Genomic DNA, 26,405 nt, shown 5'->3' with positions numbered 1-26,405 from the left:
CAGGGACTTTTGCTATACATGTGTGAGCATGTGGGCATCTGGGTGTAAGCAAATCACTTGTCTGTGTGTCCACACATGCACATGCACACAGCACATGATGGCTGTGGGACCCACTCTTAGACTGCAGAGCCAAGCCTCCAGTCTCGTCCCACACAGGTCTGTTCTCTGTTCACGCCTGCCAGAGGGACTGGTCTTAGCAAGGCTGAGGACCAGGACAATCCTTACCACTGCCAATGAAATCAGGTGGTCTGGGCTTTTTTTTTTTCCTTTCTTTCTTTTAATTTTCCCTTGAGATTTAAAGGAGACTTTAGAGGCCAGGTGTAGTGGCTCATGCCTGTAATCCCAACAATTTGGGAGGCCGAGGCGGGTGGATCACTTTAAGTCAGGAGTTCGACACCAGCCAGGCCAATATAGTGAAACCCTGTCTATACTACACATACAAAAATTAGCTGGGCGTGGTGGTGCACATCTGAAACCCCAGCTACTTGGGAAACTGAGGCAGGAGAATCGCTTGAACCCGGGAGGTAGAGGTTGCAGTGAGGAGAGATTGCACCACTGTACTCCAGCCTGGGTGACACAGTGAGACTCTGTCTCAAAAAAATAAAACTAAAAATAAAGGAGACTTTAGTTTGAGACAAAGCAAAAATGCAAGATTTAATTAACTGAAATGCTGGTTCTGAGTCTTTTTTTTTTTTTTTTTAAGACAGTGTTTCGCTCTTGTTGCCCAGGCTAGAGTGCAATGGCGCGATCTCAGCTCACTGCAACCTCCACCTATGGGTCCAAGTGATTCTCCTGCCTCAGCCTCCCAAGTAGCTGGGATTACAGGCGCCTGCCACCACACCCAGCTAATGTTTGTATTTTTAGTAGAGATGAGGTTTCACCATGTTGTCCAGGCTGATCTCGAACTCCTGATCTCAGGTGATCCCGCCCGCCTCAGCCTCCCCAAGTGTGGCTCTGAGTCTTTATGTCAATCACATTAGTTTGGATTCTTCCCCCAGGCTTCTCTGCATGTTGATTCCCAAGTAGGGCTACCAGATTTAGTAAATAAAAATACAAGATGCCCAGTTAGATTTGAATTTCACATAAACAATGAATATGTTTTTAGTAGAAATATGTCCCATGCAATATTTGGGATGTATTTACACCAAGAAGTTATTCATTTTTTATCTGCAATTAAAAGTCAGCTGGGCATGGTATGTTTTCCGTCTGGTAACCCTACCCCCAAACAACCCTCAAACCTATCTTCTCGTACCAACATTCTCTTCTGGGTGAGCAGCCAGCCCTTCCAACTCAAAATCTCTAAAACCAGCTCATCCTTTTAATATAGGTGTCATCTTTCAGGTTCTCCTTCATGTCGGTCAGCTGTTAAGCAGTCTGGATGCTGGCTCCCAAATGTCTCCGCCCTTCCCCTATAGAAGAGTCTCATTCCAACTGTTGAGTTCCACCTATAGCTGACCCAGACAACAATATCTACCTAAGGAGGGACCCAACCCCTAGGTTCTCCCCTTGCCAACCCACTGACTTCATGGTAGACCAGACCAATTTTCCTATAGCTCGGCTGAATATTGTCATGCTCTGACTCTAAATCATTCCTTACTCTCCTGCTCACCACCAAATAGCCCAAGCAGCCTCTGTGGTTCATCCCCAAACCATATCATTCCATGTTTCAAAGCTCCAGGTAAGTAATCCACCTAGTTGCCCCAAACACGCTTTCCTACTTCCACAGTCTAGACCTTTACTTTTTTTTTTTCTTTTTTTGAAATGGAGTTTTGCTCTTGTTGCCTAGCTGGAGTGCAATGGCATGACCTCAGCTCACTGCAACCTCCGTCTCCTGGGTTCAAGCGATTCTCCTGCCTCAGCCTCCCGAGTAGCTGGGATTACAGGGGCCTGCCACCACACATGGCTAATTTTTGTATTTTTAGTAAAGATGGGATTTCGCCATGTTGGCCAGGCTGGTCTTGAACTCCTGACCTCAGGTGATCCACCTGCCTCGGCCTCCCAAAGTGCTGGGATTACAGGTGTAAGCCACTGCACCTGTCTTAGACCTTTGCTTTTGTTCTTCCTTCCATGTGAAATCCCTTCCTCTCCAGTTAATCATGATGATCCTTTAAGCCTGACACTCTTCATCTTAGCCTGGCTATAGTACCTGACAACCTTTTCAGAAAGGAGGTGACAACTTCAAGAAGCAAGATAAGATAGGGCCTTAAAAATGTCCCTCTCTATAAACAGCAATTCCACTTTTGGGGATTTTGCCTTAGGAAATGAGAGATACAAGCAGAGATGTCTGTATATATCAAAGTTATCTGGGTGAAAACTTATGACATATTCAGATGGCCTTAAAACTTATGACTGATGAAATACAAATGATAAAGAAAATAATAATCTGGTCATAGAAGAAAAAATGCAAAAATACATATTTGAGATTGTTTTATGTATATATTTATAGATAGAAAAATAAAAGACCAGAAAATACATGGCAAAATAGTAGCAAATGGTTATCATAGAATAATGGGATCATGAGCAATTTTTTTATTTTCATTTGTAAATGACAAAGTTTTTTAACAGTGAACATTGTTCTTTGTCTTTTTCCAGTTATAAAGTATTTGGCAGGTATTTCTCAGAATTTTTTTTTAATAACCTGTTGATGACTACAGAAGACATTCCCCTAGAAAGTCTATGGAAACAGGCCGGGGGTGGTGGCTCACACCTGTAATCCCAGCATTTTGGGGAGCCAAGGCAGGCGGGAAACGAGGTCAGGAGATTGAAACCATCCTGGCTACCAAGGTGAAATCCCGTCTCTACTAAAAATACAAAAAATTAGCCAGGCGTGGTGGTGGGCACCCAGCAGGCTGAGGCAGGAGAATCACTTGAACCCGGGGGATGGAGGTTGCAGTGAGCCGAGATCGCGCCACTGCACTCCAGCCTGGGCAATAGAGCGAGACTCCATCTCAAAAAAAGAAGAAAAAAAAAAAAGAAAGTCTATGGAAACATAACTAGAACTGCACAAAGCAGTTCCCAAACAGTTAACTAGCTTGGGAAGAATGAACTGCAATATTTGGTTACTTATCTCACATCTTTTTTTTTCTTTTCTTTTCTTTTTTCTTTTTCTTTTTTTTGCACTAAGGGCTTGCTGTGTTGACCAGGCTGGTCTTGAACTCCTGGCCTCAAGTGTGTCCTCCCATCTCAGCCTCCCTAAGTGCTGGGATTACAGGTATGAGCCACCGTGCTCAGCCCTAGATTTGGTTATTTCTCTCCTTCAACATGGCATAACTCTATCTGTATGTATGTTTTATTTCCCAAACATTGATCATTTTTAACATTTCTTATTAAAATTATTCCTAGTTATTTCATATTTCTGGTTGTTTTCTGAATACAAATCTAATTTTATATATTCTAAATGATTATTCCTTTGATTTTCTACCTTCTATCTGTTGTCACTAATGACAGTAATAAAGCTAAAATAAGGATTTCTAGAATGATTTAGCAATTTTCTTTCTAATATTTTTTACTCCATTTCCATTTTATGTGTTACTGTTTTGTCCAGAACTTCAAAACACAAGAGTGGTGAAGAAGGCATCTTTGTTTTTAAAAAGCCATGTCTCCAGTATATCACTGTAGATCTAAAATTGATGCTTAAGCACATAAGCTAATATAAATTCCGGATGGCTAAAATTTTTAATATAACCATAGAAAAGCTGGTACACAAAATCAAATATTTATCATAACGTCTGATATAAATAAATCTAAATCTTCCAATATTGGGATAGGGGGAAGAAGGAGACAGTTTTGAGAAAATATTTGTAGCAAATATGACAAGAACTAAGGAACTTACAGAAACATAAAAACATTGAGACCAAAGCAGAATAGATAGATGCATAAGAACATTGAACACATGGGCCGGGTAAAGTGGCCCACGGGTCAGGAGTTCAAGACCAGCCTCGCCAACATGGTGAAACCCCGTCTCTACTACAAATACAAAAATTAGCCGGGTGTGGTGGCGAACACCTGTAGTCCCGGAAGGCTGAGACAGGAGAAGTGCTTGAACTCGGGAGGCAGAGGATGCAGGGAGCCAAGATTGCACCACTGCTACACTCCAGCCTGGGTGACAGAGCGAGACTCTGTCTCAAAAAAAAAAAAAAAAAAAAAAAAAGAACATTGAACAGATGATTCCAAGAGCAGACTTGCAACTGGTAAAGAAACATGGAAAAATCTTCCACCTCGCTCCTAATCAAAGAAATAAAAATAAAAAACTATTTTTAGAAGTTTAGAAGATGATGTTATTTCTTAGGATGCAAAGGCACAAGAGCAATATAATGAACTTTGGTGACTCGAGGGGAAGGGTAGGAGACGGGTGAAGGATGAAAGACTGCACGCTGGGTCCAGTGTCCATTGCTCAGGTGCACCAAAGCCTCTGAAATTACCACTAAAGAACTTATTCATGTAACCAAATACTGCCTGTTCTCCAAAAACCTATTAAAATTTTTTAAAATATGCTATTTCTTTTTGTTCAATAAATTAATAATAAGGGATAAAGATTTATTATACAGCCTGGTGATTATAGTTAATAATAATATATTATATACTTGAAAATTGCCAAGGGAATAGATCGTAAATGTTCTCACCACAAAAACGTAGGTATGTTGGCTGGGCGTGGTGGCTCACACCTGTAATCCCAGCACTTTGGGAGGCCGAGGCAGGCGGATCACTTGGGGTCAGGAGTTTGAGACCAGCATGGCCAACATGGTGAAACCCCGTGTCTACTAAAAATACAAAAAATAGCTGCGCATGGTGATGCACGTCTGTAATCCCAGCTACTTGGGAGGCTGAGGCAGGAGAATCGCCTGAACCCAGAAAATGGAGGTTGCAGTGAGTCGAGATAGCGCCCCTGCACTCCAGCCTGGGCGACAGAGTGAGACTCCGTCTCAACCACAAACAACAACAACAAAAACTCAATATTTAAAAGTGAGATGGTGACTACACAGGTTCACACATTTGTTAAAACTTCCTAAATTTTATGCTTATAATGGGTACATTTCACTATATATAGTTTAGACCTCAGTAAAGCTTATTTAAAAAGTAAAAATGGAAAGATAATAAAACCGTCATACTTTTGCTTTGACTATGTAATTCCATTTGTAGGAATTAGGCTTATGGGAATAATCACAGCTGAGGACAATGATTTAAATACAAGAAACTTCAATGCAGTATAATACTGGAAAATGGAAACTCCATTTCCATTTTATGTCTTACTGTTTTGTCCAGAACTTATAAAACATAAGAGTGGTGAAGAAGGCATCCTTGTTTTTAAAAAGCCATGTCTCCAGTATATCACTGTAGATCCAAAATTGATGCTTAAGCACATAAGCTAATATAAATTCCGGATGGCTAAAATTTTTAATGTAACCATAGATCTCCATAAAGAATTGGTTAATTTAATAATATATTAATTGTTAAGGACTTAATTATTAATGATTGTTGTGTATTATTAAGACTAGGAAAATGTAACAATGCTTAAATGAGAAAAGCAGGATATAAAACTAAAATTTTTAATTGTTTATATATACCTTGAAACATATCAGTATATTTACAATGGTTATCTCTAGGGGTTAAAATTACAGATCTCTTTTTTTTTTTACATTTTAACTTCTTTTTTTTTTTAACAATGTGCAACATTTAATTACATCATTAGAAAAGCACAGAAAATCAAATATTGCATGTTCTCACTTATAAGTAGGAGCTAAATCTTGGGTACACATGGACATAAGGAAGGGAAGAATAGACACTGGGGACTCCAAAAGGAAGGAGGGAGGCAGGGGGACAAGGGCTGAAAAACTTCCTATTGAGCACTATATTCACTATCTGGGTGACAGCGTCAAGAGAAGCTCAAACCTCAGCAACACACAATACACCCTTATAACAAACCTGCACATGTACCCACTGAATCTAAAATAAAAATATAAAATTTAAAAAAAGAAAGAGAAGAAAAGAATTCTAGATAACACCATGGACAGGACTTTTCTTTCTGTTTTTCAGAGGGAGTCTCGCTCTGTCACCCAGGCCAGAGTACAGTGGCACAATCTTGGCTCACTGCAACCTCCGCCTCCCAGGTTCAAGCAATTCGCCTGTCTCAGCCTCCTGAGTAGCTGGGATTACAGGCACACGCCACCACACTCGGCTAATTTTTGTATTTTTAGTAGAGACAGGGTTTCACCATATTGGTCAGAAGGCTGAGGTAGGAGGATCGCTTGAGCCCAGGAATTGAAAACTGTAGTGAGCTATGATGACACCGCTATACTCCAGTCTGGGTGACAGAGCGAGACTCTCTCTCTTAAAGAGAGACAGAGGGCAAGGAAGGAAGGAAGGAAGGAAAGAAGGGAGGAAGGGAGGGAGGGAGAGAAAGAGAGAGAGAGAAAGAAAGAGAGAGAGAGAGAAAGAGAGGGAGAGAGAGAGAGGGAGAGAGAAAGGGAGAGAGAGAGAAAGAAAAAGAAAGAAAAAGGAAGGGAGGGAGGAAAGAAGGAAAAGAGAGAGAGAAAGAGAAACAGAAAGAGAAAGGAAAAGACAAGACTCCTTAAGAAGACCTTGTGTGGTGTGTCTGCAACCAATTCTCCAGCCTTTCCTCCCCAGCCGAGTGGGCTTTTATTCATTTATTGAACAGAAGGACTCTCGGCCCCACCTCCTTCCCTGGTTGGCATTCCAGTTCCCAGGTCCTGGAATGCACTCTCCCATCTTCCCAAGCCCTTCATTGACACCTAATCCTTCAAAATTCAACTCAGCGGTTGGTTACCTCTCCAGGGAAGCTTTTCCTGCCCATCCCACAGGATCTCCCCCAATCCAATCACATTTTCCTGCTGTAACTGTCATAGCACCTTGTATTTGTCCTTTCTAACATGTTTCTGTTCCAATCATGTGCCTGTGTGATTATTTCATTAACATCCATTTCTACCTCTAGACCATAAGCCCCTGGAGAGCAGCCCCAGAATCTGGGTTTGTACTCATCTCTCATCATGCATTGCGTGCATTCCTAGTCTACTCGCTGGACATTCAATAAATATTTGTTGAACGAATGTTTTCCCATCTGTAAAATAAGAAGAGCTCACCTAGATTGCAATCCATAATATTTAAAGCCTGGATTCTGGGATCCTCCACTCCTCCCTCCAAAGCTGGCTACCCCAAAATCCCAGGAAATTCCATTCCAGATTGTATCTCCCTCATTAACATATTACAAACTTGATTACCCTTCAATTCCCTGAGGCTTACTGGGAGCTCCCAGGCCCTGGGGATTTGACAGCGGAGCGGGGTTGGGGCGGGGGGGGGGGGGGGGGGGCGGGGAGGGGGGGAGAGATAGGAAATTCTGGTGAGTCATTGAGGGTGATTACTAATTTCGGAGTTGTTTTGTTTTGTTTTGTTTTGTTTTATTGAGACGGAGTCTCGCTCTGTTGCCCAGGCTGGAGTGCAGTGGCGCAATCTCGGTTCACTGCAAGCTCCGCCTCCCGGGTTCACGCCATTCTCCTGCTCCAGACTCCCGAGTAGCTGGGACTACAGGCGCCCGCCACCACGCCCGGCTAATTTTTTTTTTTTTTTTTTTTTGTATTTTTAGTAGAAACGGGGTTTCACCGTGTTAGCCAGGATGGTCTCGATCTCCTGACCTCGTGATCCACCCGCCTCGGCCTCCCAAAGTGTTGGGATTACAGGCGTGAGCCACCGCGCCCGGCCAATTTCGGAGTTTTTTCAAACTACTGCAGCCCTCTCCCATTGCTGTGGTAACTGAATGGAAATGCATCTAGCAAGAGAAAATGTACATAAAGATTACCTCCCTCCCTCCTCTAGGTTTCTGCAGGTGAGAAGGTGTCATGATACAATAATGAACATTTCCAGTGGGGCTGGCACTGTGCTCTACATAGAACTCATTTAATACAACAACCCTATAACGAGGTAGGTACCATTATGGTTCTATATTAAAGATGAAGAAAGTTGCAGCACAGAGAGATCTGGTAACTTGCTCAAGGTCACAAAACTCCAGAGACCTTGCTCTTAACCACTATACTATACTGCCTCTTTCTTAAAAAGCAAATGTCACCAAAAAGAGACATTTAGTGACAACCATTTGACCCACTGGCTGCTGCAGAACAGTGCTTCACTAATGGAGGCAGGAGGGAGGAAGGTGGGGGTTGGCATCTCATGGGTCATATGGCAAACACTGCTTTCTCGGGCTGAAACTCAAGAGCGGTGATGCTTGTGGAATGAACACTGACAGGTTTCCCCCTCCCCCAAGAACAACAATCACTAGACTGTAGGGAGCTTCAGCTCTCTGCCCAGAGCTGCGGGTTTCTTCTTCTTCTTTTTTTTTTTTGCAGGAAGCTAGCCATGTGCATCAATTATCAGGAACCCTTTAATCCAACTGGGACGCCAAACAAACACCCCGTTTTAACCCCGGGTGAAGTGATACAAACAATTTACAAAGCCTCACGACCCTGCAGCATCCCGAGTAAGTAGACCGTGATCTTGCAGAAAATAAAATGCAAGCTCCTGCTCATACATTGTAGGGGATTGAATGCGCCTTAAACAAAAGGATGCTATCTCCAAAATAGCACGCTCACTGCCTTTGCTGGGCACTCAGCACGGTACCTGGCCTGCAGGTTGTCAGATTCCACCGGGCTTAGAATAAAATCCAAACTCTTTACCGTTGCCTCCTAGGTCTTATGTGATCTGGCGAACCTCATCTGCCTCCTAAGCTCCAACGCCACTGGTTTTCTTTCCATGTCTCCAGTACTCAGCTCCTTTGGGTCTATGGTAATTGTACTTGCTGTTCCCCCTGCCTGGATTAGTCCTGCAGCTTGCCCTGACTGCATCCTTCTCATCATTCAGATCTCAACGCAAGCATCACCTCCTTCCTCTGAGGCCTTGGCCTTCAACGTCCCATTCCCTACCCCACATCATTCCAGACTGGAAGCTCTAGAGCTGGCGTTAGAACACTGTCTGGCCCACAAACCTTCAATACTTCAACAAATGCTTGTTGAATCCAAAAACGCTGATTACCCTTCAATCTGCCAGCTCACCCCACTCCCTCTCAAAATACCTAGGAGAATTAATTTATAAAGAAAACATAAGCAAGCGACAGCGTAACACATCGACTCAAAACAAAGCCGGTAATCCGGGGCTGAACTGGTCAATGGCATTTAAAGAAGGCCCCAAGAAAACCTTTCCTGATCGTGCACACACTTTTCAAGAGGCGAAACCAGGGGGACAGGGCGGCCGGCGGCGCAGCGCTGCCTACCTTGAACTCGGCGGAAAGTTGGGGCGTGTATTCGCGAGTCCAGAGCGCGCGCACCAGCGCCGCCAGCTGCTCGGTGACCTCGGCGCGGCCCGGCGCCGCCCGATAGCGCCCTAGCGCCAGGAACTCGGCCAGCAGGTCGGTGTTGCTGAGACACTGCACCACGGCGTTCATGAAACAGGTGTTGCCGTGGTTCTTCAAGCCCTGAGCGCCCGGCGGCCGCGCCCCATCGCCGGCGGGGAGCTGGAGCTGGGGCTGGGGTCCGGGCGGGCGCTCCTCCCCGGGGCTCCCGGGGGCCGCTGGAACTGGGCCCGGGGCGCAGGCGAAGCCCCCCTCACCGTCGCCATCACAGTGTCCCGGCTGGGGCCGGGGCGGCGAGTCCCCGGGGCGTGAGCGGCTGCCCAGCGCCAGCAGGAAGCGGCTGAACAGGCGGCGCAGGGAGCGGCGGCGGCGGGGCCGGGGCGCGAGCAGTCCCCCTCCTGCCGCGTCCCCGGGGCCCAGGTCCATGGCTGCCGCCGGCGCAGCTCCGGGCGCGGAGCCCCCGGGCCCGAGGCGGACGAGCGGCCAGCAGGCCCTACAGCTTCGCTAAGGCGCCTGGTGCCGGCTACCTGCGGGCCAGGTGTGCGGGGACGGGGCGGAGGCGGAGCCAAGGGCGGGGCAGCCCCGCCCCGCGCGGGAATCCGGCGGCACGACCAGCCCCCTCCAGGGCAGCGCCGGGCCACCCCTACCCCTGCCTGGTGCCGCCCCCGCGGCGCTGACGGGGAGTCTTCGTGGTCGGATTCACTACCCTTCCTTACCTCGTAAACCGACAGACCTGGGTTTCGCCGCTGCTCCTGTTCCTCGAGCAGCCTTCAAGCAGTGGAAATTATGGAGAAATGAACATTCTGAAAGCGCCTAGTAAATGGCAAAGGCCTGGCTACTGCAGGAAGAAAAGGGCAAGGCAGGCATCTCCAGAGCACAGCCTCGGGCGTGGTGAGAGGCGCGCGCTGGGTGCTGTGTGGGGGTGGGGAGCGCTTTTGTGCACCGCTGGTTCCTCCGCTGGCTCAGGTGTGTGCGGACAGGTGTCGCCACCTCCTTCCAGACTGTCTGCCCCTTGGGGGAGGCAGAGCCTGTGCCTGCACCCGCCAACCCGGGACCTGAACTGGGAGCCACGTGTTGCCCTGTGAAAAAAGCCCCCGAGTGGTTGTGGTTTGCTTTTTTACACCACAGATTGGGTTAGAATCATTTTCCAAACACTTGCAAGACTTGATCACCCTTGCTTTAATCGGCAAGGAAGGGGGCTCAGACAGGTTATCGCAACGTAGGGAGGCCGCCCGATTCGTAAGCAGGGAAACCGGAACTCGACCTGGATCTATGGACTGCCAAGTTCAGGCCCTTTGCAACCTCAGTATTTGCTTACCAGGAAGTTTTCAGGCTCTCAGGCGCGCCCCCTACGCGGTGTCTGGTTCACTCCTTAACGCACGATCCTTGTTGAATGATTGCCCAATCAGAATTACTTTGGCCTTGCCCCGCCCTTGATTCCCTGGGTAACCCTGGGCCCCTCCCCCACCCCTCACTTTATCCCATGCAACTGTCAGGTTTATAATTAATCAGGCAAGGTCTTGCAAAATGAGTTTCTCATCAATTTCTAGCTCAGAAAGAGATCGGCACCATGTGAGATGCAGTATTCTAAGAACGCTCTGAAATGTTACTTGTTGTTTAATAAGTGATCATCATTTATTAAATATTCTTGATCCTGGCCGGGAGCGGTGGCTCACGCCTGTAATCCCAGCACCTTGGGAGGCCGAGACGGGCGGATCACCTGAGGTCAGGAGTTCGAGACCAGCCTGGCCAACATGGTGAAACCCCGTCGCAACTAAAAATACAAAATTAGCCAGGCGTGGTGGCGCATGCCTGTAATCCTAGCTACTCAGGGGGCTGAGGCAGGAGAATCACTTGATTCAGTGAGCCGAGATCGCGCCATTGCACTCCAGCCGGGCGACAAGAGCTAAACTCCGTCTCAAAAAAACAAAAACAACAACAAAAAAAAAAACAACAAAAAAAAACTTGATCTTTCAAACCGGGTTGCAGCAGTTACCTCATGCAAAAAAGCAGCCTTACTTAAAGGATAAATAACATGCTTAAAATATCAGACGGTACTGTGAATTGGAGACTTGTGTTCTGGAAAATGCCATTATTTACCCCTCTCTGGAAAAAGATACCCGGTTGGGTGATTAATACACAAGGACACAAGGTCCATTTCATCACCCTTCTGGTGGAAAGCACAGAAGAAACATGTAATGGCCAACTCCAATAAAGCATCTCTGAAATTTCATCTTTCTTTGGTAATTGTCCTGAGATCCCCAACACCACACATTTTCTTTGAGAAAGTATGTATATTTCACTCTCTACCCTGTCAGGAATTCTGCTGATGCTTTAGTACATTAGTCACTTAATTCTCACAATAACCTTTTGAGCAGGAACTTACTCTTGCTTGACAAAAGAGCAAATTGTGGCTCAGATAATTTTTAAGAAGCCTGCCCGAGATCTGGATTTAAATCTGAGTCTAGTCGCATATAGCTTGAACAATGAAATGACAATTAAGAAGTAAATTCATTTCACCTTATTTTTACAGGATAATAGCAATGCTGTCTGTGCACAGATCATGAGGAAGTTCTGTGGGTTTTGCAGAGTTGCAGAAAACAAATTATAACAGAAAACCAACAACTAAGAATTTATTCAAAATGTAAAAGTTCTAATTAGAGTCTGCACAAATTATTCTTGAACATATTTCAATTTTAATAGCAATTTAAGAATACAAAATGCATTCTATAAAGAAAAAGAAAAAAATTGACTCAAGAACAAAAACAGAGCTGTGAGAAATGAAGATTAGTGTTGGAGTTATCTAAACTCAGTCTTCACCAGGACTGTGTGCAACTCCAAGGCTCAGAGACATCTCATCAGCTTCAGGAGGTATATGGGTACTTCCATCGCAAAATGGCCCCATCGGCACTTACACTAACAATATATTGATTTCCTGGACTTATGCGGATGCGTGTGATGTTGCCACTGTGTCCCACCCCAACGTGAGTCACTTCACCCTCATTATAATCCCAAACTTTGACCAGATGGTCATTTCCACCTGAAAAAGAGAAACACATATATGGCATTGCTGCAATAGAAGAGAGAGAAACAGCCCTGATTTCAAATAACTGGATCGTTTTCAACATGGTCTCCAAGTATCTGTCTTTATAATAACACTTTTACTTGATTATAAAAATCTATCTGTTGCAGTAAATTTGAAGAGGAGGGGGAAATACAAAGAGGTAAAATCACATTTCATCCCACTACCCAGAAATAACCACTAGTAATATCTTGGCTTAGTTCCTTCCAGTCTTTTCTCTATAAGTATACTGGTATACATATACATCATATATATGATTGGGATCACACTGTGTCTAGTTTGATATCTGCTTTATAGTCAATGTATTTGTGAAACTTAATTCATTTCATGCATTTATTTATTTTTTACTTATTTATTTATTGAGACAGACTGTCTGTCACTCAGGCTGGAGTGGAGTGGCATGATCTCAGCTCACTGCAGCCTCCGCCTCCCAGGCTCAAGCAATTCTCCTGTCTCAGCCTCCCAAGTAGCTGGGATTATAGGCGCGCACCACCATGCCCGGCTAATTTTTGTGTTTTTAGTAAACACAGGGTTTCACCATGTTGGCCAGGCTGGTCTCGAACTCCTGACCCCAGGTGATCCACCTGCCTTGGCCTCCCAAAGTGCTAGGATTACAGGCATGAGCCACCACGCCTGGCTGCATTTATTTGTTAATATCCTGATGAATCAAAGAGCTTGGCAGGACATGATAATGATGTTCAAATCGGCATGTTGTGTGGTAAATGCCCCTTTGAAATACTGGTTAATTCATTTGTTTTGGTGGGAAGGGCATCTCATCATGCAATAATAAGGTGGAATTAAAAGACTGGCTTTTAAGACTTTAGAAGTATGCTGGATAGCCCAGGCCATTTTAAGGCCCCATCTCTATTATCAATGCCCACCAAAAAAAGCAAGCCTAGCAACCTAAGTCTTGGCTTTTATTTGTGCTCTTAAGGCTCTTGTGCAAATGTTTCCTCTCATTGAAATGTGACTTCTGGATTTTTCTTTCTCAGCCACATTGGCTGCAGTATTGGTTGGAGTCTGATTCTAACCAAGTTGCCTTGAGACCCTTTTGTTGTCTTTTCCAATTGCCTCTAGCCTGGGAGTTCCTTCCATGTCCTCGTCTAAATAAGCCAGGCTTGGCTTTTTCCTATCCCAGGACTAACCTGTGACAAAGTGCACCCCTTCCTGTGTGATATCCATGCCATTTATCGACCCAGACAGGGAACCTTCCAATTCTCTGATTACTGTCCCATCAAATACTTCCCAGTAAGCAATCTGGAATTCAGGAAAGAAGCATTAAGCAGGACTCAGCTCAGGAGAGTCATCCATGCACATGCTAACAAAAATGGCTCTACTTTATATAGAAGGGAGCAAAAATACACCACGGGATGGTACTGGCTGAAATTATAAATAGGCTACAGCAGGGGGTGGCAAAACCATTTTAATATTTTTAGTATTGGTTTTAAATTTGCATTCTATTTAAAGAGATGTTCATGTGCTGATAAACCTGGATTAAGACAGAAAGGGCTTTTGATAAGACTAAGCAGATTCAGCCTGAAGCAAGCTGTAAAAGAAAGAACAGCCTCTGCATCCACAGCTAAGCTTCAGGCCTGGAGGGAGGAAAAGCATTTTCTTCCTTCTCACTGGGGGATGAGCACTCCCCACTCCCCAGAGTTCTAGAGACTGGGCTGTACAAGCACCCTCCCACTGGGACTGCGCCCTCCCTCTTCCTCACCCCACCCTTATTCCCAACTTTCCCTTCTGCTCCAAAGCACTGAAATATTCCACAGGGTAGAGTTTAAAGATGAACTGGTAACCTTGGTTCCCTGTTGGGGAGCAGAACTATCTTAGGGGTGGAGAGACAGGTGCCTAAAGGAGGGTGATTTTTTTCCTGAATATACTGCCTTTGTACCTTAAACTTTTTGAATGCACAATCTATTCAAAATTTAAATTTCCTTCTTAGGAACGAATGCTTCTATTTATGATAGCAAAGACAGAGAATCAACCTAAATACCCATCAATGATGGACTGCGTAAAGAAAATGTGATACAGCCAGCTGGGTGCAGCGGCTCCCAGCACTTTGGGAAGCCGAGTTGGGCCCATTGCTTGAGGTCAGGAATGCGAGACCAGCCTGGGCAATATGGTGAAACCCCATCTGTACTAAAAATACAAAAATTAGCTGGATGTGGTGGCACACACCTGTAGTGCCAGCTACTTGGGAGGGTGAGGCATGAGAATCACTTGCACCCAGGAGGTAGAAGTTGTAGGAGGTTGCAGTGAACCAAGATTGTGCCACTGCACTCCAGCCTGGGAGACAAAGTGAGACTCTGTCTCCAAAAAAAAAAAAAAAGAATAAACTTAAGAAATTGTGGCACATATGTACCACGGAATATTATGCAGCCATAAAAATGAACAAGATCATGTCCTTTGCAGGGACATGGATGGAGTTGGAAGCCATTATCCTCAGCAAACTAACGCAGGAACAGAAAACCAAACACCACATATTCTCACTTACAAGTGGAAGCTGAACAATGAAAACAGATGGACACATGTGGGGAAACAACACACTCTGGGCACCTGTCAGGGGGTGGTGGGTGGGGGAAGGAAGAGCATCAGGAAGAATAGCTAATGCATGCAGGGCTTAATACCGAGGTGATGGGATGATCTGTATAGCAAACCACCATGGCACATGTTTACCTATGGAACAAACCTGCACATCCTGCACATGTACCCCTGAACTTAAAATAAGGTTGAAGAAAAAAAAAAAGAGTGCTTGACCAGGAATCAGGAGTGCAAACTTGCACATGCATTTCATTTGTTTCTCATAGTTTCATGTTGGAAACGTGCTGTGTTCCAGTCACTATGCCAGGAGTCTGTATTCCTCTGAATCTAGCTAGACATTATGCATACTATTTCTTGTTAACTTTTTTCTTTTGCTTTGTAATGTCTGTTAATGCTTGATCATGTTAACAAAAAAGTTCTGATTTCATAGTAAACGCCTAAAGAGATAGAAAACCATGCCAGAACCCATGTTTCTCAGGAATCACACCCACAGAAGTAGTTGGAACTTGACTGCCTGCCTTCCCAGCCAGAGGAGCCAAACTGACACTCTCCTGGGCAGCCCCAGTAGGGCTCCATCTTGCTGGAGTGTCCTCTGCCAGAGATGCCCTTCCTTGAGGTCTAGGCATTGACTGAGTCCTTCTGTCATTCAGGCCTCAGCTCAGAGGCTGCTCCTTAAGGAGGCCTTCACCCACCACCCCAGCTGAAGGAGCTTCCCACCGCCCGCCAGTATCATATCACTTGTTCTATCTCCTTTCTCAGTCCTTTCACCATCTCGTGTCTTGTTCACTTGTTACTCATTGCCCATTCACGGATTGGTTCATGTGTGTATTAGCCAATTCCATCCCCTCCTACCCAAAATAAATTAGGGAAGTAAGGTTCATGACAGCAGGGAACCCTTGCTTGCTCCAAGGGTGAACATTCCCCCAAACAGAAGGATGAACCTTCACCTTCCTCTTTAGCTGGGAAATCTATACTGTATGTAGAATTTTTTTTTTTTTTTTTTTAAGAGAGTCTTGCTCTGTCACCCAGACTGGAGTGCAGTGGTGCAATCTTGGCTCACTGCAACCTCCGCTTCCCGGGTTTAAGCAATTCTCATGCCTCAGCCTCTTGAGTAGCTGGGATTACAGGCACCCACCACCACACTCTACTAATTTTTTGTATTTTTTGTAGAGATGGGGTTTCACCATGTTGGCTGGGCTGGTCTCGAACTCCTGACCTCAGGTGATCCACCCGCCTCAGCCTCACAAGGTGCTGGAATTACAGGCATCAGCTACCACGCTTGGCTCCATGTGTAGATTTTTAATGTATTGATGAAGTACAGTGCTGAGAGATGAGGAGCTCTATTGCCTTTCTGTCCGAATTTAGTCAAAGTGATAACTGGTTTGGGCACGGCAATTGTACTCCAGTCTCAGAAATTCCCTAATAATAAAAACCAATCTATTGAGTACCTACTATGTGCCAGGCCCCCTGCTATAAGCACCATGGGTGAGCGTGACTTTAATCCTCACTCTGTTTGGTCAGTGGTACCATTTCCACTTAACAGGCGGCGAAGTGAAGACACTGGAAAGTGATATGGGCCTTTCCAAAGTGACATGGCTGATTGATGACAGACCCCATTGGAACCAAGGTGGTTTGACTCCAGAGCCCGCACCCTCCACCACAACACCTCACTGCTTTTCTCTTGCGCTGGAAAGATCTCTTCTCTTGCTGGGAAGACTCACCTTTCTGTCTGTTCCGCTGGTGATGATCTGGAACTCCTCAGGGTGATAGCACACACACTGGAATAAGGTGTTGGCTAGTATCATCTGATTCCTCCTGAGACGCCTGGAAAGTAGATTCAAAAGCTGTGAAAGTCGACTTTCTCTTCCCTAGGAAATTTATTCACTATTCAAGCTGGATTTGGTGCAAGCTGGGATTTGGGTTGGTTTATCTCTATGCCAAACATCTCATACTGCTCAGCACAGTGGTGCTTGTATTTCTTCAAAACAGACTTCAGGTCACCCTGTCCTCTCTACTTCTGTGTACTCCGGTTGGCCTATCAGTGACCACCAAAGGACAATGGGAAGGGCCCTTTCCTAAAGACAGAGCACGAAACTCAATGAGAACCCTTAAGTTCCAGTGAAGAAGAAGCAGAAGAGGCTGAACTCACAGCCAACCTGCTGCCTCCCACACAATGTACTTGATTCTTGAGGCCACCATTTGGAAGTGGAGCTCCCTACAATCTGAGAAGCAGAATGTGGGGAAGGGTATTTTATTTTGTTTATGTTTTAACCATTGATGTATCTTTAATTCACAAATAAAAGCTGTTGCAAGATGTCATGTACACATTTGTCCACAGGTTTGGACGTACCATATTATGCACAACCCTCGGAAAACACGAGCCTGTCACGTGGGGATGTTGCAAAAGCCGGCAAGCTCAACCCTTGTCTGCATATGGTAAGAAGTCCCTCCCAAGACCCACCCCCCACCCTGCCCAGGGTGCCCCCAAGAGGAAGCTGGCCTCCCGAAACTGAAGAGAGCCTGGCCTGGGAAGGGTATTTTAAAAATGGGTATTATGGGCCGAGTGCAGTGGCTCATGCCTACAATCCCACCACTTGTGGGAGGCCAAGGCGGGCAGATCACCTGAGGTCAGGAGATTGAGACCAGCCTGGCCAACATGGTGAAACCCCGTCTTTACTAAAAATACAAAAATTAGCCAGGCGTGGTGGTGCATGCCTGTAATCCCAGCTATTCGGGAGGTTGAGGCAAGAGAAGCACTTGAACCCGGGAGGCAGAGGCTGCAGTGAGCCAAGATCATGCCACTGCACCACGTCTGGCCAGGATCTGCATTTTAAACCAGCATTTCAGTTGATTTTTATGTGCATAATAGAACCCCTGCCTTAGATACCGTACCAAGAAATATGTAAATATCGCTTCTCCTTCCCCAGACAATGTGGTGGGTGGCCATCTCACAGGCCAGGCTTTCCTGGCTAAAAAATGCACCTTCTGCACAGTTTCTTCTCATTATGGAAGTTTTCAAACGTGGCATCTAAGCTGAGCATTTTTAAAGATTTTGGCACAAGAATTCCTGCTACACAACAGAACAGCTTTAAGGATTTGAGGCAGTCACAAACCATCCATAGAAATAAGTTCAGACATGTCCTTCTAGTTCTATATTTTCCCAGGAAGAAGGTCAGGTATAGCCTAACACTTCCTACAAGTGTGGTCCTTGAACCAGCACTCTCAGTTGGCAGCTTCTTAGAAATGCAGACTCTCAGGTACCATGCTAAATTTAATGAATCAAAATCTACGTTTGTACCAAGATCCCCAGGAGACACACAGGGCTAGAAGACAAAAGCTTGCTTTGTGGGGTTTGTTTGTTTGTTTGTTTGTTTGAGACGAAGTCTCACTCTATTGCCCAGGCTGGAGTGCAGTGGCGTGATCCCAGCTCACTGCAACCTCTGCCTCCCAGGTTCTAGCGATTCTTCTGCCTCAGCCTCCTGAGTAGCTGGGATTACAGGCATGCGCCATCACGCCTGGCTACTTTTTGTATTTTTACTAGAGACGGGGTTTCACCATGTTGGTCAGGCTGGTCTCGAACTCCTGACCTCGTGATCCTCCCACCTCGGCCTCCCAAAGTGCTGGGATTACAGGCGTGAGCCACCGCGCCCAGCAGTGCTTTGTATTTTTTAATGTATTAAGTACACATTGAGTTCTCATTCCCATCAAGTGTATCTCATATTCTTTGTCGTGCGTGCCTCCTTCCTCCCATCTTTGCACTTATCCTCGTCTCTCTTATGCAGTGATATAAAGGCAGTGCCTCGTAGGAGTGGTAGAGGGGTGATAGGTGGGTGGGGAGAGGGGTTGGAGGAATAGGGTCTGATTCTAAAATAAAAACACAGCAAAAATGCTTATAGTCAAAAATTCAAAAAGCCACTTTTCAAAAATCCTTTGAGTTACTCCTACAATAAAGTTCATGGGCTTTGGTCTAGTTAGTTTGAAGTTAGTCATTCTATGGGGGTGTGATATGCTCGGAGTGTAAGAGGTCCCTGAGAATGTGGCCAACCAAGGGGAAAGGCAAACGTATGTCCCACCAGCATCCCTCCCCTCCATGGGGAGTTCATTCTGGGCTTCACCTGACTGACTGGAATGATAAGAGGCACTGCCTGCATTAGTTATTTTTCTTTTTTCTTTCTTTCTTTTTTTCTTTTTTTTTGAGACAGAGTTTCACTCTTGTTGCCCAGGCCAGAGTGCAATGGTGTGATCTCAGTTCACTGCAACCTCCGCCTCCTGGGTTCAGGCGATTCTCCTGCCTCAGCCTCCCAAGTAGCTGAGATTACAGGCACCTGCCACCACACCCAGCTAACTTTTTTATTTTTAGTAGAGAAGCGGTTTTACCACGTTGGCCAGGCTGGTCTCGAACTCCTGACCTCAGGTGATCCGCCCACCTCAGCCTCCCAAAGTGCTGGGATTACACGCAGGAGCCACCGCGCCCGGCGTTGAATTCGTTATTTTTCTTGCCCCCTTTCATTTGGGACACAGGGTTGAATTCATGTAAGTTAAACCATGCTTCACTGTGTGGACACAGAAAGCTATTTCCCTATCTGCCCAGAAACTTCTAACATTCAGTTCTTCCTGGAAATTTAACCCTTCCCACTAGCATCGATAAACCATGGCCCGTCATGAACCGCTTCTGATGAACATCCCTTTACTGTGTTGCCTTAAATAAGATTTCTACCCTCCATGTGAATCTTCTCTCATGTTCAACAAACTGTTGGCATGATTGGATTTTGCAGGTATCACTGCACCCTCCCCATCACAGGTACCTACACAAGGTCCCAAATGATACAAGTCCCATCGGTGCTGGCGGTGACACACTCCTCGTTGTTCCTCTTCACCCTAATGCAGGAGACTGATGACTTGTGTTCCTTCAGGGCCTCCTCCAGCTTCTGAGTCTGACAGCCTATCTGCCATACCCTCACCTGAAAGCCATAAAGCACAGGATCTTGATCCACACTTGGGACTTCTGAAGGGATAGGAAAAGATTCCAAGAGCTTTTTCCCCTTTGCTATGCTTGATTTGTGTTTTTTAATTTCCTGTCTTCGTCTCGGTTGGGTGGGGTGGGAATGCTAAGTTGAAGGGCAGGCATATTCATGTATAAGATGTGATCATCTTCAACAGAGCTTCAAAAATGCTACTAACAATCTTGTACATACAGGCTGAGAAATTGTACATACAGGCTGCTTGTACATACAGGCTGCTTGTACATACAGGCTGAGAAATTTAATCAGACATCTGCTTTGCAAATCGATAATGCAAGGGCCAACGCAAAACCAAGTGAAATAATGTCTACTCACTTTTGCTGATCACTGCCTTCAAATTTCTGGTACTATCAGGAAAGTTCGTGGGTACCCAGAGCTATATTTAAACTTTCACAATCAGCTGTTCAATTTTGATCATTTAAAAGCAATGGTTCCCAACTCTACTGAATCCAATGCCTATTTTATATCACAAATATTTCCAAATGCCTGTTTATTATCGTGGAGTGAAATTCATAGGTAATACAACTACCTACACACAAAATTTAAAATCATCAATATGATGCTTTAATAAAGAGGATAGATAAAAGGAAAGTTGTTTAGTTAGTATAGCATTCCTTTATTTTTTGAGATGGAGTCTTGCTCCGTCTCCCAGGCTGGAGTGCAATGGCGCGATCTCGGCTCACTGCGACCTCCGCCTCCTGGATTCAAGCAATTCTCCTGTCTCAGCCGCCCAAGTAGCTGGGACTACAGGAGTGCACCACCACACCCGGCTAATTTTTGTATTTTTTTTTTCTTTTTTTGAGACAAAATCTCGCTCTGTCATCCAGGCTGGAGTGCAATGGTGTGATCTCGGCTCACTGCAACCTCCAACTCACCGCGCCTGGCCTAATTTTTGTATTTTTAGTAGAGGCGGGGTTTGGCCATGTTGGCCAGGCTGGTCTCAAACTCCTGAGCTCAGGTGATCCACTTGCCTCAGCCTCCCAAAGTGCTGAGATTACAGGCGTGAGCCACCATGCCCGGCCAGTATTCCTTTAATGGACAAAGGATCTGTCACAACTACACCAGAAAACACAGTGGTCAGATGCTTACACCTTCTTATAGTGACTATGTTGGATTTATGAAAAATAAGACGAGCACAAACTATTCTGTTCTTCCTATGACAGGGGATTAAGGAAAGTAAATGAAAATATCTCAAAGAGAAAGGGAAGGCTTCGGGATAGCAAAGAATCGGGGGCACAGAAGAGGAGAGATCCAAAGAAAAATGTGTGAGCGAAAGGTGTTACAGCCTCTTCAAAATAATGGGAAGAAAAGGTTGAGCGTGATCATTTAAAAATAATGGTCAAAATGTCTGGGTGTATTAAATAATTGATGCTAAAACCATCACCTGCTTTAAGAGATAAGATGGGCCAGGCACGGTGGCTCACGCCTGTGATCCCAGCACTTTGGGAGGCCGAGGCGGGCGGATCACGAGGTCAGGAGATTGAGACCATCCTGGCTAACACGGTGAAACCCCGTCTCTACTAAAAAAAATACAAAAAAAATTAGCCGGGCGTGGTGGCAGGCACCTGTAGTCCCAGCTACTCGGGAGGCTGAGGCAGGAGAATGGCGTGAACCTGGGAGGCGGAGCTTGCAGTGAGCCAAGATTGCGCCACTGCACTCCAGCCTGGGCGACAGAGGCAGACTCCGTCTAAAAAAAAAAAAAAAGATAACATGACAATTTATACAACTACGATCCTCGGAGGAAAAGAGCAAGCAAGCCAAAACACCCGTGTGAATTCCTTAACTCTAGTCCACATAGAACACTTTCATGTCTGTGTTGTAAATGTCCTTTCTGTGTACAAATGTACTTAGATATATATTTATAGGCCGGGCATGGTTGCTCATACCTGTAATCCCAGCACTTTGGGAGGCCAAGGCAGGTGGATCACCTGAGGTCAGGAGTTTGAGACCAGCCTGGCCAACATGGTGAAACCCCATCTCTACTAAAAATAGAAAAATTAGCTGGGCGTGATGGCGTGCGCCTGTAATCCCAGTTGCTCAGGAGGCTAAGGCAGGAGAATCGCTTGAACCCAGAAGGCGGAGGTTGTAACAGCCAAGACTGAGCCACTGCACTCTCCAGACTGGGTGACAGAGTGAGATTCCATTTCAAAAAAAAAAGGTATACATTTATAATATTAGAACTTTTATTTATGACATATTTTCGGATCTCATCAAAATGTTAATTTGGTCCTGCTTGAATCCCAGCACAGGTATGTATTTTTAAAAGCAAACAGATGGCTTCCTATAGGGCAGTTGTTCTAAATAGAGCGTTATTTTTTTCAAATTTCTGCTTTCAATACCTCCCCTTCCCCACCGCCACTGATGACCCTTTTACAGTCACTGGTGGTGGCGATGGCAGTGACGCCGATCCTGTGAGCACTGTTAATGACATACATCAGTCGGCCTGTCTCTGGGGCGAAGGCTCGGATTTTACCATCATTCCATGCTGGCATGAAAGGGAAACAAAAGGCAGGCAGGATCAGTATATGCACCCTCTCTCCGCAGCCTGCTGGCCTCACTAAGGAGAGGCAGGCCTGGCGAGCAGCGCTGTGCTGGAGGAAAGAGACCAGCTCAGCTGAATGCTGGTCATCACAGGCCCCTTTCCCCTCTACAGGTACATCCCATGCCAAGTGAGGGAGGACGGGGAGAGGAGAAAGGAGGGAGGCCCACTCCCACCTCTGCCATGAACCACAAGACTTGTACACCCAACTAGCTAGATGATATTGTGCCTGAGATACATAACTGAACATTTCCAAATAATTGTTGTCATTCCACCTACCCCCACCTACCCCAATCTTTCAATGGAATGCTCCTCCTCCACCTTCCACTATATTTCCCATTTCAGTAAAAGTTGCCGCCACCCATCCAGTTGCCTAAGCCAACAGCCTGAGTCTTCCTTGATTACCCTCAGTTCCATCTACCCAACCCAATCCAACATCCAATCCATCAGCAAGTTCCACCAGCTTTACTGTTAAAAAACATTCAAATCTGAGCACCTCTCAACAGTTCCACTGGTACCTCCTTCATCCAAGGCACCACCATCTTTCTCCTGGATTGTGATAACAGCTTATGCTTGCTTCCGCTCTTGCTTACAACCACTTATTTATGCAGGGATCAGGGTGGCCTTTTAAAAATTATGTCATCTTCTTGATCAAGAACTTCCTTTTTTATTTAAAAAAAAAGGCTCATATCTATAATCTCAACACTTTGCACTTTAGGAGGCCAAGGTGTGTGGATTGCTTGAGTCTAGGAGCACAAGACCAGCCTGGAAACATGGCGAGACCCAGTCTCTACAAAAAATACAAAAAAAAAAAAAAACTTGCCTGGCATGGTGGCATGCCCCTTTAGTCCGAGCTACTCGGGAGGCTGAAGTGGGAGGATCACTTAAACCTGGGAGGTGGAGGTTGCAGTGAGCCAAGAGTCCACCACTGCACTCCAGCCTGGGCAACAGAGCAAGACCCTGTCTCAAAAAAAGAAAAAAAAAATGTGGGGGCTGGGTGCAGTGGCTCACACCTGTAATCCCAGCGCTTTGGGAGGCCAAGGAGGGCAGATCACTTAAGGACAGGAGTTGGAGACCAGCCTGGTCAACATGGCAAGACCCCACCTCTACTAAAAAAAATACAAAAATTAGCTGGGCATGGTGGCGGCATGCCTGTAATCCCAGCTACTCAGGAGGCTGCGGCAGGAGAATCACTTGAACCCGGGAGGTGGAGGTTGCAGTGAACCGAGATCACACCACTGCACTCCCAGCCTGGGCAACAGAGCACAACTCCATCTCAAAAAAAAAAAAAAAAAAAAAACTTTCCAAAACATTTTCCCACTGCACTTAGAATTAAAATCCAATCCAAACTCTTTATCCTCCACGGTAACTAGTATTTGTGCCCGTCCCCCGACCCCCCACCCCGCCATCTCTTTTAACTTCTTTTACTGGCTGTCCCTGCACCCCTAGCCCAACTACCCATTAAGCCCCAGACACAATGGCCCTCTTGCTATTCCTCAAATCCACCAAGCGATCTCCCTCCTCAGGGCCTTTGCACTTGCTATTCCCTCTGCCTGGAATGTTTTCTCCCCAAGTCTTCATATGGCTGGCACCCTCTCATAAGCTTAAATGTCACCTCTTGACCTTAGCAGTTTAAAATGAATGCTAAAGGTAGATCCCATTTCAGCAAAGATTTGAGGAGGTGAGGGGGTGAGGGAGTGAGCCATGGAGGTATCTAGGGAAAGAATATTTCAGGCAGACATAAGAGTCAGAGCAAAGGCTCTATCTATGCCCAGTGTGTCTGAGGAACAGCAAGAAGAAAGTATGGCTAGAAGGGGTGAGCAGTAAGAGGAAGAACTCCAGGTAAGAAGGTGAAGGTGAGAAAGAGGAGAGAAAGTCACATGGAGCCTTGCAGGTGAAGGAAGAACTTTGTCATTTACTCTTAGAGGGTAAAAGACTTTTGAGCCCTAAATATGGCATATTCTGACTTATGTTTTCTTTCTTTTTTTTTTTTTTTGAGACGGAGTCTGGCTCTGTTACCCAGGCTGGAGTGCAGTGGTGCGATCTCGGCTCACTGCAACCTCCACCTCCTGGATTCAAGAAACTCTCCTGTCTCAGCTTCCTGGGTAGCTGGGACTACAGGCTCCCGCCACCACGCCCGGCTGATTTTTGTATTTTTAGTAGAGATGGGGTTTCACCATATTGGTCAGGCTGTTCTCAAACTCCTGACCTCAGGCAAAAGCCCATCTCTACTCAAAAAAATTACAAAAATCGGGCAGGGCGCGGTGGCTCACACCTGTAATCCCAGCACTTTGGGAGACCAAGGCGGGCGGATCACCAGGTCAGGAGATCGAAACCATCCTGGCTAACATGGTGAAACCCCGTCTCTATTAAAAATACAGAAAAATTAGCCGAGTGTGGTGGTGGGCACCTGTAGTCCCAGCTACACGGGAGGCTGAGGCAGGAGAATGGCGTGAACCTGGGAGGTGGAGCATGCAGTGAGCCGAGATCGCGCCACTGCACTCCAGCCTGGGCGACAGAGCGAGACTCCATCTCTAAAAATAAAAATAAAAATAAAAATAAATTTAAAAAATTACAAAAATTAGCTGGGCATGATGGCTCATGCTTGTAATCACAGCTATGTAAATCAGGTCCAGGTGCGGTGGCTCAGGCCTCGGCCTCCAAAGTGCTGGGATTACAGGCGTGAGCCACCGTGCCTGGCCCTGACTTACATTTTAAAACAGACCTCTGGCTTCTGGCTTCTGTGTCGAAAACAGACTGCGGGAAAGTATGCTGGGTGAGAAGAGAAGCAAGGAGAACTGGTAGGAAGGTACGAGGGCAATCTAGGGGAGAGATGCTGGTGGCTAAGATGGGGGGCAGATAATGAGAAGTGAGGGACCTCGGATGTACTTTGAAATGAGCATCATCAGGGGATGTGGATGTGGGCATAAGAGAAAAAGGGGAGGCAGTGAGGACTCCAAGATTTCTGTCCTGAGCTGTGTTCACTCTAGATGTAAGGTAAGCCCAGAGCTCCTGGCAGCCCTATGTGGAGAAGACATGCACAGGGTGGGGCGGGGACGCTAACAAGGAGGAGACAGGGCCAAGAAAAGAGGGGTGAGGGCCAGGTGCGGTGGCTCACGCCTGTAATCCCAGCACTTTGGGAGGCCGAGGCGGGTGGATTGCCTGAAGTCAGGAGTTCAAGACCAGCTTGGCCAACATGGTGAAAACCCGTTTTTACTAAAAATACAAAAAATTAGCAGTGATGGCGCACGCCTGTAATCCCAGCTACTCTGGAGGCTGAGGCAGGAGAATTGCTTGAACCCAGGAGGCAGAGGTTGCAGTGAGCCTAGATCGCACCATTGCACTCCAGCTTGGGCAACAGGAGTGAAACTCTATCTCAGAAAAAAAAAAAAGCAAGAAAAAGAAAGAAAGAAAGGAAGGAAGGAAGGAAGGGAAAGAAAGAAAGAAAGAAAGAAAGAAAGAAAGAAAGAAAGAAAGAAAGAAAGAAAGAAAGAAAGAAAGAAAGAAAGAGAAAGAAAAAGAAAGGAAGGAGAGGTGAGATGGGTTCCTGGTGTCACCATTTTAATAGCTGTCCCTAAAGATCCACTGAATTTTTCATCGATGTGAAGCAGTATATGTACTTTCTGAGCACTGGGGAGATTTACAGATAGATTCGGCATAAGACAATACTAAGAAATTACTGTTTTAAAGGAAAATATTTTTAGAGATACATGCTGAAGTCTTTAGAGGTGGAATATCATGCTGCCTATAATTTATGCTAAATGACTTTGGCATAAAATAATAACTTGAGTTAAAAATAAATTCCCTTTGAGGCATCACTTCATTTGAGTCAGGTTTTTATCTCTTACACAACAAAAAGGGTCCTCA

At 45.8% G+C, this 26,405-nt stretch overlaps 2 protein-coding genes across 6 annotated transcripts in view; both read right to left on the bottom strand.

Moving 5' to 3' along the window:
• USP43 (ubiquitin specific peptidase 43) overlaps positions 1-9,894 on the bottom strand; it is an 83,564-nt gene extending 73,670 nt beyond the window's left edge. For both annotated transcript variants that reach the window (XM_024235066.3, XM_024235067.3), the window contains exon 1: positions 9,275-9,894. In XM_024235066.3, the coding sequence (XP_024090834.3) occupies positions 9,275-9,778 (504 nt within the window). In that variant the 5' untranslated portion in view covers positions 9,779-9,894. The remainder of the gene's footprint in view (positions 1-9,274) is intronic.
• A 2,067-nt stretch (positions 9,895-11,961) lies between these two features.
• CFAP52 (cilia and flagella associated protein 52) overlaps positions 11,962-26,405 on the bottom strand; it is a 64,649-nt gene continuing 50,205 nt past the window's right edge. For 2 of the 4 annotated variants that reach the window (XM_054535425.2, XM_054535426.2), the window contains 4 exons: positions 22,339-22,484; positions 19,788-19,939; positions 16,700-16,802; positions 11,978-12,392 (listed from right to left, as the gene is read on the bottom strand). In XM_054535425.2, the coding sequence (XP_054391400.2) occupies positions 12,342-12,392; positions 16,700-16,802; positions 19,788-19,939; positions 22,339-22,484 (452 nt within the window). In that variant the 3' untranslated portion in view covers positions 11,978-12,341. Of the gene's footprint in view, positions 12,393-13,579; positions 13,692-16,699; positions 16,803-19,787; positions 19,940-22,338; positions 22,485-26,405 lie in introns of all 4 variants that reach the window. The other 2 variants (XM_002827018.4, XM_054535424.2) reach the window with 2 other exon arrangements.

This window comes from Pongo abelii, chromosome 19 (genome assembly GCF_028885655.2).
Source record: "Pongo abelii isolate AG06213 chromosome 19, NHGRI_mPonAbe1-v2.0_pri, whole genome shotgun sequence".
Taxonomy (NCBI): Eukaryota; Metazoa; Chordata; class Mammalia; order Primates; family Hominidae; genus Pongo; species Pongo abelii.
The sequence above is the reverse complement of the archived record's forward strand: the minus strand, read 5'-3'. Positions and strand labels throughout refer to the sequence as shown.